Source organism: Macaca mulatta, chromosome 10, assembly GCF_049350105.2.
Source record: "Macaca mulatta isolate MMU2019108-1 chromosome 10, T2T-MMU8v2.0, whole genome shotgun sequence".
NCBI lineage: Eukaryota > Metazoa > Chordata > Mammalia > Primates > Cercopithecidae > Macaca > Macaca mulatta.
The window spans coordinates 57,420,998-57,439,636 of record NC_133415.1 but is presented as its reverse complement, the minus strand read 5'-3'; the positions used below and the strand labels follow the sequence as shown (position 1 = coordinate 57,439,636).

Below are 18,639 nucleotides of genomic sequence, written 5' to 3'. Positions count from 1 at the left end.
TGAACAAAATATGCATTGGGTTTTATTTGGGATTCCAAGATAATTTTAGTTACAGTTTAGGAACAGATTATTACTTTGCTTTACTATTCCTCTGAGCATTTAAAAAATGTTATCTTGTTAAATCTTTGTAACAACCTAGTGAAAGAAGGTAGCAAAGTCCTCACTTTGTTGAAGAACATAAGCAAGTCATCCAAGAACAAATAGCAGCTGTTCATTATGGAGCTAGGACTTAAGCAGAGTTGGAACGCTTTCTATTATGTCATGCTAATGCAAGCTAATTTACTGGGTCACACTGCTCTCGATTTATGAGCATTTCACCCTACATTTTTGTCTTCTTTACTTAGAAGCTTCAAGAGAAGTTTGTAGAATGTACTCATAAGTGGATGGGATAATACTGTTAAGTTCTGATATTATGATATTGTTTGAAATACTCTAAGAATTTTACATTTGGTAAGTGTTTTACATCAGTATTAAAATAGTAATTTGGTTTATTACATTTTTATACATAGAATTTGCCAATTACTTTCTGACTACGAAGAAAAACAGATGCTAAAAATCTCTTCTGAAAACAGCAATCCAGGTAACCCTTGTGATAGTGAATTACTTTAGGTCAGTTGTCCCTGATCTTTTTGGTACCAGGGACCAGTTTTGTGGAAGACAGTCTTTCTATGGGCTGGGGGAAGGTGGGGATAGTTTCAGGATTATTCAATCATGTTACATTTATTGTGCTACTTTATTTATATTATTATTACATTGTAATATATAATGAAATAATTATACAACTTACCATCATGTAGAATCTGTGGAAGATCTGAGGTTGTTTTTCTGCAACTAGATGGTCTCATCTGGCGGCAACATGAGACAGTGACAGATCATCAGGCATTAGATTCTCATAGGAAGCACACAACCTAGATCCCTCGGGTGGGCAGTTCACAACAGGGTTCATGCTCCAATGAGTAGCTAGTGCTGTCACTGATCTAGGAAGGGGCAGAGTTCAGGCAATAATATGAGCCATTATTATTGGTTGGCTGTAAGTACAGGTGAAGCTTCCCTGGTTTGCTTACTGCTCACCTCTTCCTGTGTGGTGTGGTTCATAATAATCCATGGGTTCATAATAATCCATGGACTGCTACCGGTCTGTAGCATGGGAGTTGAGGACCCCTGCTCTGGGTGGTCCTACCATAGATAAAAAAGTAAAAGTAAGGAACTTTTGATCTCAAAAGAATGCTGGAGCAAAGTTATGTTACATATGCTTGTCCCAACAAGGTCTCACTATTACTGACTTCATTCTTCCTCATTTGAAGTTGGAAAGAGACACATTTACTTTGTTGGAGGAAGATGTGCTCTTCTACCTGCTGGTTAGTTGTCATGATAACAGCAATTTTGTTAGAACAAATGCTCTGCTACCATTTGCCAAAAGATTGTCATAATAAATATACAAATTTCTCAACTCTAGGCTCAGGAGATTATAATAAAATTAGAAAAATGTTTCACAATAACAAAAATGCTAGTATGCTACCTGGTTGTGGACACCTAATACATTGTATAACCCAAACGATATGAGAACACCTTTAATTTAGCCATCAATTTATCAAAGAACTTTTATAAGTTTGGTTTTATAAGTTGCAGGAGATAAAGATGGAGCAGATGTAGTTTTGATCCTTAAGGTGCTCATAATAGAGCTGTCTCTATTTCATTTCTGTGCTTTTTCAATAGAATTTACAAAGAAAATATTTCCATTTATGTTTTCACTTCACTTAACAAATAACTATTGAATGTCTTTTAGATACTAAGCATTTTTCTAATGCAATAGAACACAATTAAAAATACAGACAGGAGTTTGTTATTATCATTGTCATTATTTTTTTATTTTACTTCTTTATTCAGTTCTTACTGTGTGCTAGATGCCCACTGGAAGCTTATAATTTATTATATATTGATTATGTGCCAGACATAAGTGATGAGGAAGAAAAGTTTTCGTAAAAAAAAAAAAAAAGTAGGTATGATTCAAGGGAAGCATGCAGAGTGAGAAGAATTTTTCTAGGGAAAGAAGCAGAAGAATAATGTTTGACAGAAGAAACATACAACAAGATTGTGTGTTGGCCAGAAGGAACATCTAAGGAGATTGCCTGTTTGGCAGGAAGGGCAGCAAGTGCAAAAGACAAGATGCTTGAGTGAACTTTGCAGGGTTTCTGAGCAGTTCAGTTCTGCTAGCACCAAAAGTGTGAGATACCAGAGGTTGGGAATGAGGTGAATACTTAGGTAAGGCAAGTTTATGACAGACTTTTTAATACTACAGAAATGAGTAGATTTTATCCTGTGGGCCATGGGAAGTTTACCAGGTAGAATGCTTTGGACTGCAAATACTGATGAGCAGTGGTGAAAACAGTAGGAACCAGAGTTGTTTTGTTTGTTCAGTGATATCCTAGGGATCCCTCTTGTCCCTCTTTCTGTGCTGTGGACAGTGTTTTATTCATGTCTCCTTTCATGGTTGGGTAATCTGCAACAGCTCCAAACATCTTGTTCTCACAACACAACATCTCAAGGGCTTCTTTTCTTCACCTGTGTTTTCTAAACAGGGAGAAAACTTAGAAGTACACAAGGGGCTTCCTGTAACATTTCATTGGCTGTGTTACACTACCTGCTCATTCCCAAACCAGGCACTGGGAATGCAAATACGTGATTAGCTTAGAATTAACGTTTCCCTTTCTAAGGCTGAGGAGGGAGATTGGGATAATAAACATCCCAATAGACTTGTGTTTCTTCTGCAAGAAAGAATAAGGAATGGCTATTGGTAGGGAGTCGACAATGTTTGCTGCAGGGGCTCATTGGAGACATGGGAGCAGGGGAGTCACAAGATTAAATGTGAGTATTAAGGCATTCTGGTTATGGTGTAAAATGGGTTAGCAAGCTTTTCCTGTAAAGGACCAGGTGGGAAATATTTTAGACTATGTGGTCTCTGTCATAACTACTTACCCCTGCTGTTGTCTGCTGTTGTAGAGTGAAAGCCACCATGATTCTATGTAAGCAAACAGGCATGACTGAGCTCCTTTAAAACTTTATTTACAAACCATAAGGCAGATTTAATTTGGACTGTGGCCTATAGTTTCCTGGGATTGGTGGAAGGTTACCATGGAAAGAAACCAGGAGACAAAGGAAGCTTTTGCAATAGTCAGCTATAGTTTTCGTCACACGTCCTTGGACTAGTATCAATGTATTATAAGGTTTTCACCCATCCATGGTGGAATAAAGTTAGGAATCTCAGTTACTCATTTTAATATGTTGGTCTTTGTTTTTATGGTGTTATGCCTTTTTATTTGTTTTGCTTAATTTTTTCATGTAAGAACTAACATTAGTAGTTGACGGTTTTCTTTTAAATAGAAGCCATTTTGTAAAGTTTATGTTCCCAGTGGCAGTGGGAATATAAAGCAGAGGCAGAAGAGAGGTATAGTCCATATGATTTAGTGATAATTGAATGAGAAAGGCTTGGGGGACCGAGAGAAATGTCAGATGATTTACAGGTTTCCAGGTCGTACACTAGTATTTAACCTGGACATGAGGAAGGAGTAGGAAATTTTCTGGTGAATACAGAAGAGCAAAGAGCTGCAGGTCAGCAGGAATGACCATTTTTTTCCTATGCATGTTTAATGGAATATTCATGTAGTATATTTTGAGTAGGTAATTGGATAACCAGCATTTATAACACATCCTACTACTTTGACTCTCAGTAACAAGACTTATCAAAGATCAAAGAATCTGAAAGTTGATGAAACTGTCCATGTGTATCACCATCAGTGACCAAAAGTTGGCATCCACAGAACACAGAATTGGGATAGGTGAACTTAAAAGATAAAGATGAATATCAGAATTGTGTTCCTCTTAGGGAATGATAGTCTCCATGACCTGTGTGAGTCACGGCTGCCAGAAAAGAAAGAGAGCAAGGAGTGTATTAAAGAAGCACAGCAAATTCAGTCCTAGAGTGCCCTGCTTGACTTCATGTCATAGTTCTGATTTCTGAAATACTATTTTCTGCAAAATATGCTTTCTGTTTTTCCCCTCTTGTAGCCTGCAACCAAATAGAATCCCTTCAGTGGGGCATTTTTGTGTTCTTCCTTTAATAACAGCAACATATAAATAACAAAAAGAAGTAAGAGAAAGAGTGTTTTTTTATAGGCTAGTATTTAACATAAACTTGAGAGTGAGTACCAAGATTATACTTAGAATTTACAGACCGGGTAGGAAGACGAGATAGAAATCTGAAGATTACTGACTCAAACACAATGTAGTTTCATTGCTTTATTGTCACATCTCTGAATTCACAACTATGAATTATATTCGTATGCACTATAACTTTAGAAAGCACCTTCCCAAACCAAATATTAAGTGATTGATTATAATTTCTTTGAATTATTATAGAATTCACTTTCCAAGTGCTCATGAGAATTATTGAGAATTTGCTACATAGTAACATCTCAGCTGTGTCCACAAGAGCTATCTGTCACCTTGTCTTAATGACTATTGGCTCACTAGGAATATTGGTTTTGGCATTAAAATGATATTTTTCTAAATGCAGATAGGACCAGGGATCACTCTTGAACATTAATGTCCAAGCATCTTAAAATTACACATCAGGTTTCATAATCTGACTTCTGCCCCACTCTCCATCTTTAGCCCTTTTCCCTGTGCGCCCTTTCTCTGGCATTACTGAGTTGCTGGTAATGTCCTACTCACTCGTTCACTCTTTCAGGCCTCACTCCTGCTCTTGCTGCTGTGTGGAATGCTGTTACCCTTTCCTTCCCTCTACCACTTTTAATCTGGCTAGCCTCAATATTTCAGTCTGTGCTTGGGCATGTGTTCTAGAAAAGCCATCCCTGATATGCTTTATTTTCATTGTTTTTAAACCCTAATGCGTAGCATGTATGTAGCAGGACTCAATAAGAAATTTCTGAGTAAAATAAAGACTGTTTTTACAAAGATGATGTGCAAGACTGTTCTCTGGAGTCTTGGAGCAGAGGGGACAGATATGTGGGGGAATAACGTAGAGTTCAGGTAGTAAAGATGCAGTAGAAAAATCAGTGAAGTCAGAAGGCAGCCTCAAGAAGGAGGTACCTTTTTATCTGGGGAAAGACATGCAGAATCAAGGAAGACTTCACATATCATTGTTTTAAAAGATGAAAATAAGGCCAGTTGTTGTGTCTCACAACTGTAATCCCAGCATTTTGGGGGGCTGGAGGAGGTGGATCACAAGGTCAAAAGATCAGGAACATCCTGGCCAATCATGAAACGTCATCTCTACTACAAATATGAAAAATAGCTGGGCATGATGGTGCATGCCTGTAATCCCAGCTTCTTGGGAGACTGAGACAAGAGAATCGCTTGAACCAGGGAGTCAGAGGTTGCAGTGAGCTGAGATTGTGCCACTGCACTCCAGCCTGGTGACAGAGAAAGACCCTGGCTCAAAAAAAAAAAAAAAAAAAAAAAAGAAGAAGAAGAAAAAAAAAGAAAAGAAAATAAATTTGTCAGAATAGTAGAGGGAAACATTTTAGATATTAGGAAGACATTGTGCACTAATAAAGGTGTCAGTAGTAGTTTTGGAAATCATTTATAAGGTACTATTGTTGCAGAAAACAGGAGGCAGGAGAGACCCAGTGGGTGAAACAGGAGGATTTTATTTAGGTGTACACCGGTTCAGTGGATTTGCATCCAAATGCTGAGTCCTGAACAAAGACAGAGCCTGGCTTATAAAGGCAAGCTTACAGAAGCAGAACAAAGGCAGTTAATCATATAGTGAAAGTTTTGCAACCTCAGCATAGCTTGTGACTTTGCAACTACATTGAAGGAAAAGAAGAACTTGCAAAATATATACATTTGTACAAATAGCTATGAGTAAATGCTGAGGGGAAGGGGAGACGGTAAAGGAATTTGTTTTCTTAACCTTGCTCTGGGATGTCTGGACCCATACCTGTGGGCTCTGGCTTCTTGGACAGGGTCAACACAACCTTACCTGGGCCCTGCCTGTTACTATCCTTAGAGTCAGAGTAGTTAAGTGCAGGAAAACTTGTTTCTCTTTAAAACTAAATTTCCTTTTCATTACATTTACTGCTTCATGATTAGGAAGTGGAGAACAACATTCTGTGTTACCTTATATGTTTCTACTGTATTTTAAAATTTTGTTTCTGGTGGTTTTGTTCATTTATGTTGGGTGGATGAATTTGTGAGTGAATCTCATCAGGCGTCTCCCCAAGTGGTTTGTTGAAGTCTTAGAGAGTGATTTCCTAAGTAACTATTTCATGAAACACTAAACACTCAATTTATGAGATAAAATAAAATGTTGTCTTAAATCTATTTTTATAAAGGCAATAGTTTTTAACTGTTCTAAGTGGTTCATTTTAACTGAATATATGGATTTCTCAACAGAACAAGACTTAAAGCTGACATCAGAGGAAGAATCACAAAGGCTTAAAGGCAGTGAAAATAGCCAGCCAGAGGCATGGAAAATTTTACATTTAAATGTTTGATTTAATGTTGTTTTCTTTGCTTTAATAATATTAGGTAGTCCAAATGAAATTATCTTTCAGACTAGGTTTTGAGGATGAATAGATTCTTTTTTCTAAGAACTTTTTAATAGATTCATAAAATTTAATAAATTCAGCAACCTCATTAACAGAAGAATCAATAGATTCTAAGTTAGCATTTGAAACTTAACTTAAAAAACATAACCACTATAAACTTTAAAATACTCTTACTTTACAATATTCTTATTTAAAATATTCTTATCTGCCTTTTTGATTAGCTTATAGGTAATCTTTCCTTTTGGAATAGAGGCAAAAGAAATTCCAGAACTTTGTTCTTTTATTCTTACAACACCCTGACATGATAAAGAAAGTAACATCAATTATTGGATTATATTATTAAGCAATAGAATTATGAACAATGTAACACTGATGGTCCCTGAGCTGGATTTGTGGTTGAAGAGTAATCATGGCCAGTGATTGAAAATCTGCAGTTTTATATTGCAGTCACTGATAGCAAGGTGAAAGATATATTCTGCCTTGTGATCTCTCATTGACCTCAGCGTTTCTCTTCAGGGAGGGAACCAGGTCATAAAAGCAACCCAAATGCCTATTACAAGAATCGTATCTTGCAGAATGGGACCTTTGGTGTTAGTGCAGAAACACAATAACATTTGAACTTACTGCAGTTGCAGAAAATGAGTACAGATTATTAAAATTTTTATCCACTGTCATTAGTACACATTAGAATATATTAGAACTGGACTTAAGCAGATAAACTAGATACACAACACTATCATATTACAACATATAATTTCAATTAAAATTTAAGAATTTGCATTTCTTTCTGTTTGGTGTTGATTTCAGCTCCTAATAACTGAAAGCATGCCTACAATTCAGTTAGTAATCTGTAGAGGCTCACTGGTTAGGGTTTGGTGAGGTAAACTCTTTTCAAGTGAGGAAGACTTTGCAACACTACAAATCATCCGCTGATGCATTTTTGGCAGATTTAACACGTAATAAATTAAGTGGAGTCCAAACAAATGGTGACAAAGTTAAGTTTGCTGGTTCATGTTTATCTTCTCCCGTTGGCTAAGGTGAATTATTTTTCTCATGTTAGTCAGAAGCCAGTGATGTGGCAGTAGCTGAACGTAGATTAAAAAGTTAATTTTTAATTTTAATTAATTATTTATTTTAACAGTTAAATTTTAATTTTAATTATTTTCTAATTTTTCATTGTCTATACTTGATTACTTAAAATAAAATTATTTTTAAAACATGCATTCCAAAAGAGGAAACATCACAGAAATACAACAAGCAAATTAACCTTCTATTTTTGCATTTGCAGGAAATGTCTCAAGAACCAGAAATAAACAAGGATTGTGATAGAGAGGTATACCATTATATTCAAATGTTTCTGTTGAATTAGATTTTTACATTATGTTGTTTAATAAAGTGTTGTAAGTATAGGCACACATGATCCTATCATGTAAGTAGCATAAATCATCAGTGAAAAATTTAATATTTAACTCAGAAAGAATTCTGTAGATTGAGTTTTAAAGAGATACAAACCCCAGAGATATTCTTTCATTATTATGGAATAATCCTGAATGGTGCCGTAAAGTGCTAGGTCATGCGACTTTAGGAGCTTTGGATCAATCATTTTATCTTTCTTGGTTTTAGTCTGATTATCAATAGTTAATGTGGCTAAAGAAGATAATTTCTTATTCTGTGTATCTTCCAGCTAGAAAATTGTACGGCTATCGAATGTGAAATTTGGGGAACATCTTATTTTCTGGGCATCCACGCTTGTACCTCAGCAGTTTCACTGTGTTCCTTGTGTTGTGGCGAACTTTAGTTCCCATGTTTCAGTGAGAACCATCATGTTTTTGATATCCCAGGGACCAAATAAAAAAAATGATCAACGGCAGTGGGGGAGAAGAATATCTCAGTGCAGAAAAGGGCAATCTTCCTTTCTATTCCTGAAGCCCCACAGTGTCTCATCCTCTAAATCTGACTGCTTAATGTGAGATCTAGGTGGTAAAGACAGAAGAAGACACATTTTGCATCTTTGTCTTTTTATTTGTGTGTTTCCACGAGTCAAATGGGATAAATACATATATAAGATTCTGAAGAGTCATTGGGAATAAAAGCACAAAATGAAGGAGGGCCCTTTTTGAATTTTGAAAAATTCTGTTTTATTCAGTCAAGCAGAAATGAAGCAAACTTTACAATGATATGATAATTACATCTTAAAATTAGAGGGTAATTGTTCTGTATATATGATCAAACTTAAGTGTGAAATATTTTTAATGACTACAATAATGACAAACTGAGTCAATTGATAAAATCAATCAAAAAGATTCTTTTTATTCAATAAAGTGAATATCCTTAATATCAAACTTCCACTCAAGGCTGAAGAAGACATGAAGAAGCACGGAAGTAATAATATGGGATTACCAGAAAACCTGACTAATGATGCCGCTGCTGGCAATGGTGATGATGGATTAATTCCACAAAGCAAGAGCAGAACACCTGAAAGTCAGCAATTTCCTGACACTGAGAATGAAGAGTATCACAGGTAAGCCTATGACAACATTTAATAGGAGACAGCCATATGCTGTCAAACTAATCCTAATTTGGGCTAATATTCATGATTAAAAATTTTATATTTTTCCTAGGATATTCAGCCTTGCCTGGTAATCAGAAAAATGAAAATCAGAAAAAATGAGTTACCATTTTTTCCAGTCATTAATTTATTTGAAAAATAACGAGTATTGGCAAATGTGAGGGGAAAGGAATTTCTTTATGTTTTAGTGAACTTTTATTTTAGCTTCAGAGGTACATGTGCAGTTTGTTATATAGGTAAACTGTATCATGGAAGTTTGGGCTACAGATTATTTCATCAGCCACATAATAAGCAAAATACCCAAAAGGTAGTTTTTTGGTCGTCTCCCTCCAGCCATGCTCCACCCTCAAGTAGACCCTTTTGCCTGTTATTCTCCTCTTTGTGTCCATGAGTTCTCATTGTTTAGTTTCCACTAAATGAGTAAGAATATGTGGCATTTGATTTTCTGTTTCTGCATTAGTTTGCTTAGAATAGTGGCCGCCAGCTCCATCTGTGTTGCTGCAAAGGAAATGGTCTCATTGAAAAAGACATGTCGTACACTGTTGGTAAATGCATTTCGAACATTAATTGAGTAGCATATTCACACACACATATATAACATAGTAAGGATATATATGTATATTAAGGATACTTGTATAGATTTGTTACGTATATACTTACATATAAGAACATTTATTACAGCATCATTATATCAAAAGATGGATCCTTATCAGTAGGAATTTATCATTATTAAAAGCAAATCCTTACCAATAGGAAATAGCTCAATTTTCATTCCCAGAAAATAATGTAGTATGGAACCATTTTTTACAAATGAGGTTAGATCTAGAGTATACGGATTATTTCACAATTAAAATGTATTTAAAACCTTTGCTTTGATAACACATCTTAAGATAATTTTGTTAGAATTCTTGTAATATCTGCTGTGTTGCAAATGGAAGCTGCATGCTCCATTGACACTGTACCTTGATTGCTAGTTATTAAATTTTTGTTGTCAGTGCCTGAGTGCTGAAATATTGGATCTTCAATCTGAATATTGCCAAGGGATTGTATGGGGATCTATATTTAATATAAACATTTCAGTATATTGGGTAAAACTTTTATTAAAATGTATCAAAGGATCTTTCATCTACTAAACCAGAATTTGGTCAGATTTTTCTGCAAAGAGTCAGTTAGTAAATATTTTAGGCTTTGCAGACTGTATATATATTTTTGAGACAGGGTCTCTGTTGCCCAGGCTGGAGTGCGGTTTTGTGATCATGGCTCACTGCAGCCTCCACTTTCTGGGCTCTAGTGATCCTCCCACCTCAGCCTCTCTGCTAGCTGGGACCACAGGTGTGCAACATCACACCCAGCTAATTGACTCTGTGAACTGTAGAGTGAATAAGCATGGCTGGGTTCCAAGATACTTGACTTACAAAAACAGGCAGTGGGATTTGGCCCACAGGTGCTAATGTGCTGACCTTGTGCTAAAAGGAAGGTGCTACTAATGCAGTAACTCTTATTCATAAAAGTGTCCGGCATGTGTGACATTATCCTTCCTTTTAGAAAAGGATATATTTCAGTATTCACCACACCACATTTTTCCACAGTGACTTCATACAATTTTTAAAATTTCATTTATAACATAAGACTATTTTCTGCATTTCTGCCACTTTATTCCTGTTAATAGAACTCAGTAGTTTACTGTGATCAATTACTTTGTATATTTGATGAGTATCAACTGTTCTAGAATTGGCTGATTTTTATCAAGCCAGAAATACTCTCCTTGAAACGTTTAGTGGTTCTTGGTCTTTATGTATAAGCATGAACAAAGTGATATTCAGCTTATGGAATCTAGAATTGTTTAAGGTGACTTTTAGTTCTATAGTTTTAAGAATTTAACACCTCAGTCTGGCATTTTTAATGCCACATGTGTATAATTTTATAACTTTTAAAATATATAATTGTTATGTAAAATTTGAAGACTACACCTGTTATATAAAATTAGAAATTAATTGTCTATTATTTTCCATGACTGTGGAAGAAAATAACAACATTCTCAGCCATGACTTCTAAGTATGATGTCCTTAAAAGAACATGTCTACACTCATGAACTCAATTTTCTTTTCATTCACTCTTGATCTCACACCAGTAAGTCTTCAGTTTCAGTACTCCTCCAACGTTGTTTTTCCTCAAGATTATCACTAATTTTTTTCTGTAATAAATCTAGACATTTTTCGTACACTTCATTTTATTTAATCTGTTAGCAGAATTTGAGCCAATGGAGGACATCTCCTCTCTAACAGCGTCTTCAACTTGGCTTTCAGGACCTCAGTCCCTCAGGCTTTTCCTCCTGCCTTTCTAATCCATTCATCATGGCCTCTTTTGCTTGCTCCTCCTCATCTTTCTCCATTTGGACATTGTTTTTTCCGAGGGCTCAGTCCTCAATCTTCTCTCTCATGACTTTTTCTTTTTTTGAGACAGAGTTTCACTCTGTCACCCAGGCTGGAGTTCAGTGGTGTGATCTCGGCTCACTGCAACCTCCACCTCCTGGGTTCAAGTGATTCTCCTGCCTCAGCCTCCTGAGTAGCTGGCATTACAGGTTGGTGCCACCATGCTCGGCTAATTTTTGTATTTTTAGTAGAGACAGCATTTCCCTATGTTGGCCAGCCTGGTCTCAAACTCCTGACCTCAGGTGATCTCTCTGCCTTGGCCTCACAAAGTGTTGGGGTTGCAGGTATGAGCCACTGCACCCAGCCCCTCGTGACTTTTTCTACCGTGTATATGCTAGTGATTTCCAAATGTATGTCTCTGGCTCAGATCTCTCTCCCTAATTCCAGATTTCCATATGAGCCTGCCTACTTGATATCTCTATTTGGTTAACTATTGGGTATCACACACTTGTCAGACCCAAAATTGGGCTACTAATGGCCTTCCTGAAATCTACCCCTCATGTAGTCTTTCCTACTTTGGTTAAGGGCAACTCTTCCAGTTGCTCTGCCAAAAATCTCGTTGTCATTCTTGACTCATCTCTCTCTCCGTCTCTGACACCTTACATCTATTCTCTCAGTAAATCTTGTCAGGTCTACCTGAAGAATATGTCCAGAAGCCAGTCATATCTTCTACATCTGAGCCACCCTCATCTGCAGTCTACATGAGTGTCATAGACTGGTAATTGATAGTTCTGGCTTTTAAAAACTTCCCTTTTCATCAATTCTTAACTCAGTGGATGTACCTAAAATATAAGTCAAATTGTGTCAGTCCTGTGCCCCAGCCCTTCTGATTGCCTCCCATTTCACTCTGAGTATGTGTCAAATTTCCTCCTAATTATCTCCCTTGCTCTGCTTTAGCCACACTGAACTTCTTGCCATCCCTTATCTACCCCTAGTGCTTAAAGACTCCAAGCACACCTCTGTACTTGGCAGTTCCCTGTGTCCGGAATGCTTTTTCCCCGGATATCATCCTAGCTTACTCTTTCCATTCCTTCAGTTCTTTATTTAAAACCTCCTTTCTGCTAAGAAGTAGAAAAAGGGTAAAAAGAAACACATTATGGAACAACCACTTTCTGAGGAAGAACCATGTACTACCCAGATGCATCATGCTTAAGATTCAACTGGGAGTGTACCAGGGAGGCTCTCTAATGTAACCAAGGGAAGGTTCAATGAAACAAAGTGATTTATCATCTCTAACTTCAAATCCATTTGTATCTTGACATCAACACTCTTAACCTTATATCATCATTTCTTAGAGTCTTTGATATACAAATAAAAGGTTTTTTGTATTAGAAAGAAAGAAATCCCCTTTCTCAGCAGAGACTTTTCTGACCATCCCAACTTTCCTACCACCCTCCCCATCAAACACATAAACGTTTCATTTTCCTGCTTTAGTTTTTCTCCTCTAACGTACTGTATATTTTGTCTTCTCTGTCTGTTGTTATTGTGTGTTTATCTCACTCTCATGAATAAGGATTTTATTTTTCACTACTATATCCTCACTGCCTAGAAAAAGGCCTAGCGTATTGGATGTAGCTACCTAATAAATCCTTATTAAATGAGTGAATGGAGTTTATCCTGGGTATGTTGTTTGATTGATTCTCACTTTAAAATTTTGACATGGGTCATTCTATTAGTTTTGTCTGGTAATTATATGCATTTTAATAATTGTTTTGGCTTTTTATAATAAGCTACATTCTTTATATTAATTTTTTTATTTAGGGAGAAAAGCCCAATATTGTGGTTATTCATTATTTATTCTTTTATTTGTAATCATAATTGTAATTATGGTAAACTGAGTCAGAGGAATTGCAAACTTTACTAGTATTTTATTTGATTTGATTTTTGAGATAGAGTCTCACTCTATCACCCAGGCTGGAGTGCAGTGGTGGGGTCTCAGTTCACTGCACCCTCCGCCTCCTGGGTTCATGTATTTCTCCTGCCTTAGTCTCCTGAGGAGCTGGGATTACAGCGCCATGCCACCACACCTGGCTAATTTGTGTATTTTTAGTAGAGACTACTAATTTCACCTTGTTGGGCAGGCTGGTCTCGAACTCTTTACCTCAGGTGATCCACCCACTTTGGCCCTTCAAAGTGCTAGGATTACAGGCATGAGCCACTGCACCTGGCCACCTGCTTTAAAAAAAAAATTGGGGTGGCACATTTAATGAACTTACAAATTCTTTTCAAGGGATTATGAACCTTTGGTATTTGAAATAAAATGACAGAGTTGGAAATATTTTGCTTCCTATAGTAAGAGGAATACTGCTCCGGCACTGGCTATTCTGATGGAGCAGGTGCTGCTGCTTGGCTGTATTTCAGAAGCAAGCTGCTCACATCTGTATTGGTTGGTGAGCAAGACCAGTGGTCATTGATTGGTTGATTAGATTTCAAACTGGCTCTGGGTGGCTTCTTGTTACCATTGGTACAGGTCATTTCTTTCCTAAGTTACACTCAACTTTAACTGAACATTTTCTGTTTAAAAGTTGCCTTCAATTAACTATGTTCAAAATGAAACTATTTTATATTCCAGAATTTTAGACCTCATTTTAAAATTGTGGTCACGATGAATTGGTTAATAATAGCTCTCAGGAAGATCTATTTACATTTTTTAAAATACATATTTCTTTGCATAATTTATTCCTTAAAATTAATTGCCTTGTTTCTGTTATTGGTATTTCTAGAAGCTTTTGTTCAAGTCCTAACATAAACTCCAGTAGGAGATTTTAGTCTCTTTGTCAGTTAATATATGTATATGGTAGTGATATTCTCTTTTTAAATTCCTTTTCTTGTTCACTGTCTTCTCTGTACAATAACAGTAATATTCTTATGCATTTTTACCTCATTAAAAATAATTACAGTTTTCAGGTCATGTGATGCCAACATGTTTGTTCCTTTTGCTTGGTGTGTGTGCTGCTATTCAGGCTCTGTTGTGGTTCTACATGAATGGCAGCTTTTTAAAATAACTCTGTGAAGAATGACATTGGTACTTGGATAGAAATTGTATTGGATCTGTAGACTTCTTTGGGCACTATGATCATTTTCACAATATCAATGCTTTCAGTCCAGGAACATAAGATGTATGTTCATTTATTTGTGTCATCTCTGATTTTCTTCAGTGGTGTTTTCCAGTTATCCTTTTATAGTTGACTCACCTCCTTCGTTACGTATTTTCCTAGGTATTTTACTCTTTTGCAGCCATTGTCAAAGGGACTGGGTTCTTGACATGACTCGCAACTTGGTTGTAGGTAGTGTATAGTGGTACTACTCATTGGTATTTGTACATTTTGTAGCCTCTGAGACTTTACTGAATTCATTTATCAAGTCTAGGAGTGTTTTGTAGGAGTCTTTAGGGTTTTCTAGGGATAAGATCATATCATTGGTGAAGAGATGATTTGACTTTCTTTTTTCCAATTTGGATGTCCTTTATTTCTCTTGCCCAATTGCTCTGCCTAGGACTTCCCAGTTTTATTCTTAACATGCATGAAATAAAAGTAAAATCAAAAGTGATTAATGATTACTTTATTTCACATCTCTGTCACATACACAGATAAAATTAATTCAAAGTTGTATGTTAAAAACACAATATTAGACCCTGTCTTGTTCCAAAAGGAATTTCTAAGTTGTCTATAAAATACAGAGGAATCAAGAATATAAGTGGAAAGTGTTTCCCAAAAATAAATATAAAAAGTATGGGTTAACACAGGGCTTCCCAATCCCCAGGCCATGGACCGGTACCAGTCCCTGGACTCTTAGGACCTGGACCACAGAGCAGGAGGCTAGTGGCAGGTGAGCAAGCAAAGTTACATCTGTTTAAAGCCACTCTCTGTCACTCACATTACTGCCTGAGCTCCTCTTCCTGTCAGATCAGTGGTGGCATTGGATTGTCATAGTAGTGTGACTCAAACCCTGTTGTAAGCTGCTTACACAGGGTATCTAGGTTGTTCACTCCTTATGAGAATCTAATGCTTTATGATCTGTCACCATCTACTGTCACGCCCAGATGGGACCATCTAGTTGCAGGAAAACAAGCTGAGGCTCCCACTGATTCTACATTATGGTGAGCTATGTAATTATTTCATTATATATAAGTAATAATAGAAATAATATGCACAATGAATGTTATGTGCTTGAGTCATCCTGCAACCATCCCCCAACTCAGGTCTACAGAAAAATTACCTTCCACAAAACCAGTCCCTGGTGCCATCATGGTTGGGGAGAGCTGGGTTAAGAGATGTGAGACCCCTTTGCCTTGTCTTGGATTAATGTGCAGATATGCATTGTGTGAATGACATCTGATGGCACCATGTTGCCCTGTAGATCATTTTAGGGACACCTCCAGTATTTCATGAAAATCAAAATTTCTTCTAGTGATGAACAAAATGATACCCAGAAGCAAGTTTCGGAAGAACAGAATGCTGGAATATCACAAGAGATTCTGACTGGTAAACAAGAGCAGATGGAAGTGGCTGAAAAGAAAATGAATTCTGAGGTATTTTCTTTAGTCATTTTCAAATGTTTTAATATGTGTATTTATTTAAAAGACAACTTTATGTATTTTGGAAAGCACACAGGATTTTTAAAACAGAAGTGCAATGTTTAGATGCCTACATGTACATTGTGGAAGGGTACAATGCTTAAACAGTTATGAATAAATGCAATTCTTATAACTGACTGTAAAAATATTAGAAAAGTAGTATATTGATAAAACTTTCTTCAGAAAAAGGAACTTAAAGAACTTTAAGAAATTGCTTCTGTCCAAATATATGCATAGCTAAGGTTCTTACAATGGTGTGGTTGATAGATTAGATATCAGAGAATAAACCCAATTTAAAAAATATACTCAAGCTTATTAATCTTATATTTTATGCATTTGTGTTTTTTATAATTCAGAGAAAGGCTTTTCCAATTCTGAAATTCTAAAAATCCTCTAGTGACTTATTTTTCATGGTCTTTAAATAAGTATTTCAACTTTTTGGAATTTACACATTTTTAGATTTGAAGTTTTGTCCAACTTTTTTCCAGTTAAATATCCACTATGGGAATTCTTTCCTTATACAAATATAAATGTCATACTTTAATTTCAGAAGAAATCATCATATATCATTCTCTTGAGTGCTAATTAAAAGTTCCCTTTGTTTACTTAGGTTTCTCTTACCAATAAGAAAGAAAAAGATCTCTTGCATGAAAATCGCATGTTGCAGGAAGAAATTGCCATGCTGAGACTGAAAGTAGACAAAATAAAAGAGCAGAGCCAGCTAAGGGAAAAGAAACTTTTGGAGGAAATTGAAAGTGTGAAAGCAAAGAATGATAAACTTCTAAAGGCTGTAAAATTAAGGGAGGATCATTAACAAAAGTCAGCATTTAAGTACAGTGGACAGCTTAGCATTTTGACAACTGAGAATAATGATAAACTTCTTAAGGCTGTAAAATTGAATGAGGAAGCATGAGTAAAAATCAGTATTTCAGTAGAGTGGACAGCTTAGCATTTTGACCGCTGAGAATGCTCAGTTCTGAACTGCAGAATGTAAGACACAGCTAGGAAACACTGGAAATGGAAATCCTATCATGTCGTTTTAGACTGACTACTGCCCTACATGACTGTGATCAATGTCAAATAGATGAAAGAGACTTCTTTACAGAGAACAAACATGAACAGGTTTATTTACAGGAAAAAATGAATTCTCATATATCTAACCTAAAAGATAACAGTGAGATTCTTTCTGAACAACTCTAATGTTGACAGCAAAATTAACAGCCTAAACATTAAGCTGCATCACACAGGATAAATTCTGAGAGACAAGATGGGGCAGGCCCCCATCTTTCCTGTTCAGACAACTTAGTCATTCTAGTGTGTGGGCTTTGGAGACTACAAACCCATCAAGGGCAGAAGAGATCCTGTGGCACGGCACAGCTGCTTTACCAAATCATGGCCAGACTGCTTCTGTAAGCAGGCCCTGATCCTGTTCCTCATCACTGGACAGGACCTCTCACCTGAGGCCTCTAGCTACCCCCACTAGTGTTCCTTGGCCAACGGAGATTTGAAACCTTCCTGGGACAGAGTTCCCAGAGAGAGGGGAGGGCCACCACCTTTGCTGTTTGGGTACCTAGCCGTTCTGGCCCATTGGCTTTGGAGAGCCCAAGCTGACCAGGGGTGGAAGTGGTGTCTCAGTGCAGCACAGCCATCCTCCAAAAATGTGGCCAGACTCGTGTTTAAGTCAGTCTCCGACCACATTTGTAAACACTGGGTGCAGGCTTTCAACTAGGGTCTCCAGCCACCTTCACTGCTGTTCTCTGGCTGACAGAGGTTTCAGACCTCCCTGAGTCAGAACTCCAGGGGAAGGACGAGACTGTCATCTTTGCCGTTTGGACAACTTAGCCATTTCAGTCTTCAAGTTTCAGAGTGTCTGAGGCAACCAGGGGCTGAAGTGAACCCCCAGCACAGCATAGCCACTCTACAAAAACATGACCAGACTTCTTTTTTAAGCAAGTCCCTGTTCCTGTTCCTCCTGACTGTTCAGGACTTCTCAACTTGCCTCCAGCCACATCCTACAGGTGTGTACAGATTGGCAACTGGTTCATACCTCCGAGGTGCAGAGCTCCCAGAGGAAGGGGCAGGCTATCATCTTTGCCTTTTTGCAGACTTCACTGCTGATACCTTCAGGCACTGGAAAATAGGAGGCCATTGGGGACTGGAGTGGACCCCCAGCATACCACAGCAGCCCCACAGAAAAGTGGCCAGACTGTTATGTGGGTGCCCATTTCCATATCTCCTCAATGGGTAGGCCCTCCTGGCAGGGTCTCCAGCCAGCCCCCCACTGGAACTATCAAGCCTGTAGCAACTTGGCAATTCCCTGGACTGAGCTTCCAGGAGCAACTGAAATCCTCTCTGCCGCTGCCTCTGCAGTGGAACTGCCCTTGCTTCCCTCAGAATATCAAGGGAGCAAAGACTCTAAGTGCCATATCGACACCTCCAACAAGCTGCAGTTGACCCAAGGAACACACCAGTCCATTTCCCACAGGTACA

The 18,639-nt window shown here is 37.3% G+C and overlaps 1 protein-coding gene across 4 annotated transcripts in view; it reads left to right on the top strand.

Moving 5' to 3' along the window:
* The window catches only part of LOC114675655 (POTE ankyrin domain family member B-like), a 29,031-nt gene extending 11,969 nt beyond the window's left edge, over positions 1-17,062 (top strand). For 2 of the 4 annotated variants that reach the window (XM_077949103.1, XM_077949102.1), the window contains exons 7-13: positions 510-580; positions 6,418-6,488; positions 7,861-7,905; positions 8,927-9,093; positions 15,984-16,104; positions 16,760-16,906; positions 17,015-17,062. In XM_077949103.1, the coding sequence (XP_077805229.1) occupies positions 510-580; positions 6,418-6,488; positions 7,861-7,905; positions 8,927-9,093; positions 15,984-16,104; positions 16,760-16,906; positions 17,015-17,062 (670 nt within the window). Of the gene's footprint in view, positions 1-509; positions 581-6,417; positions 6,489-7,860; positions 7,906-8,926; positions 9,094-15,983; positions 16,105-16,759; positions 16,937-17,014 lie in introns of all 4 variants that reach the window. The other 2 variants (XM_077949100.1, XM_077949101.1) reach the window with 1 other exon arrangement.
* Positions 17,063-18,639: the final 1,577 nt, after the last annotated feature.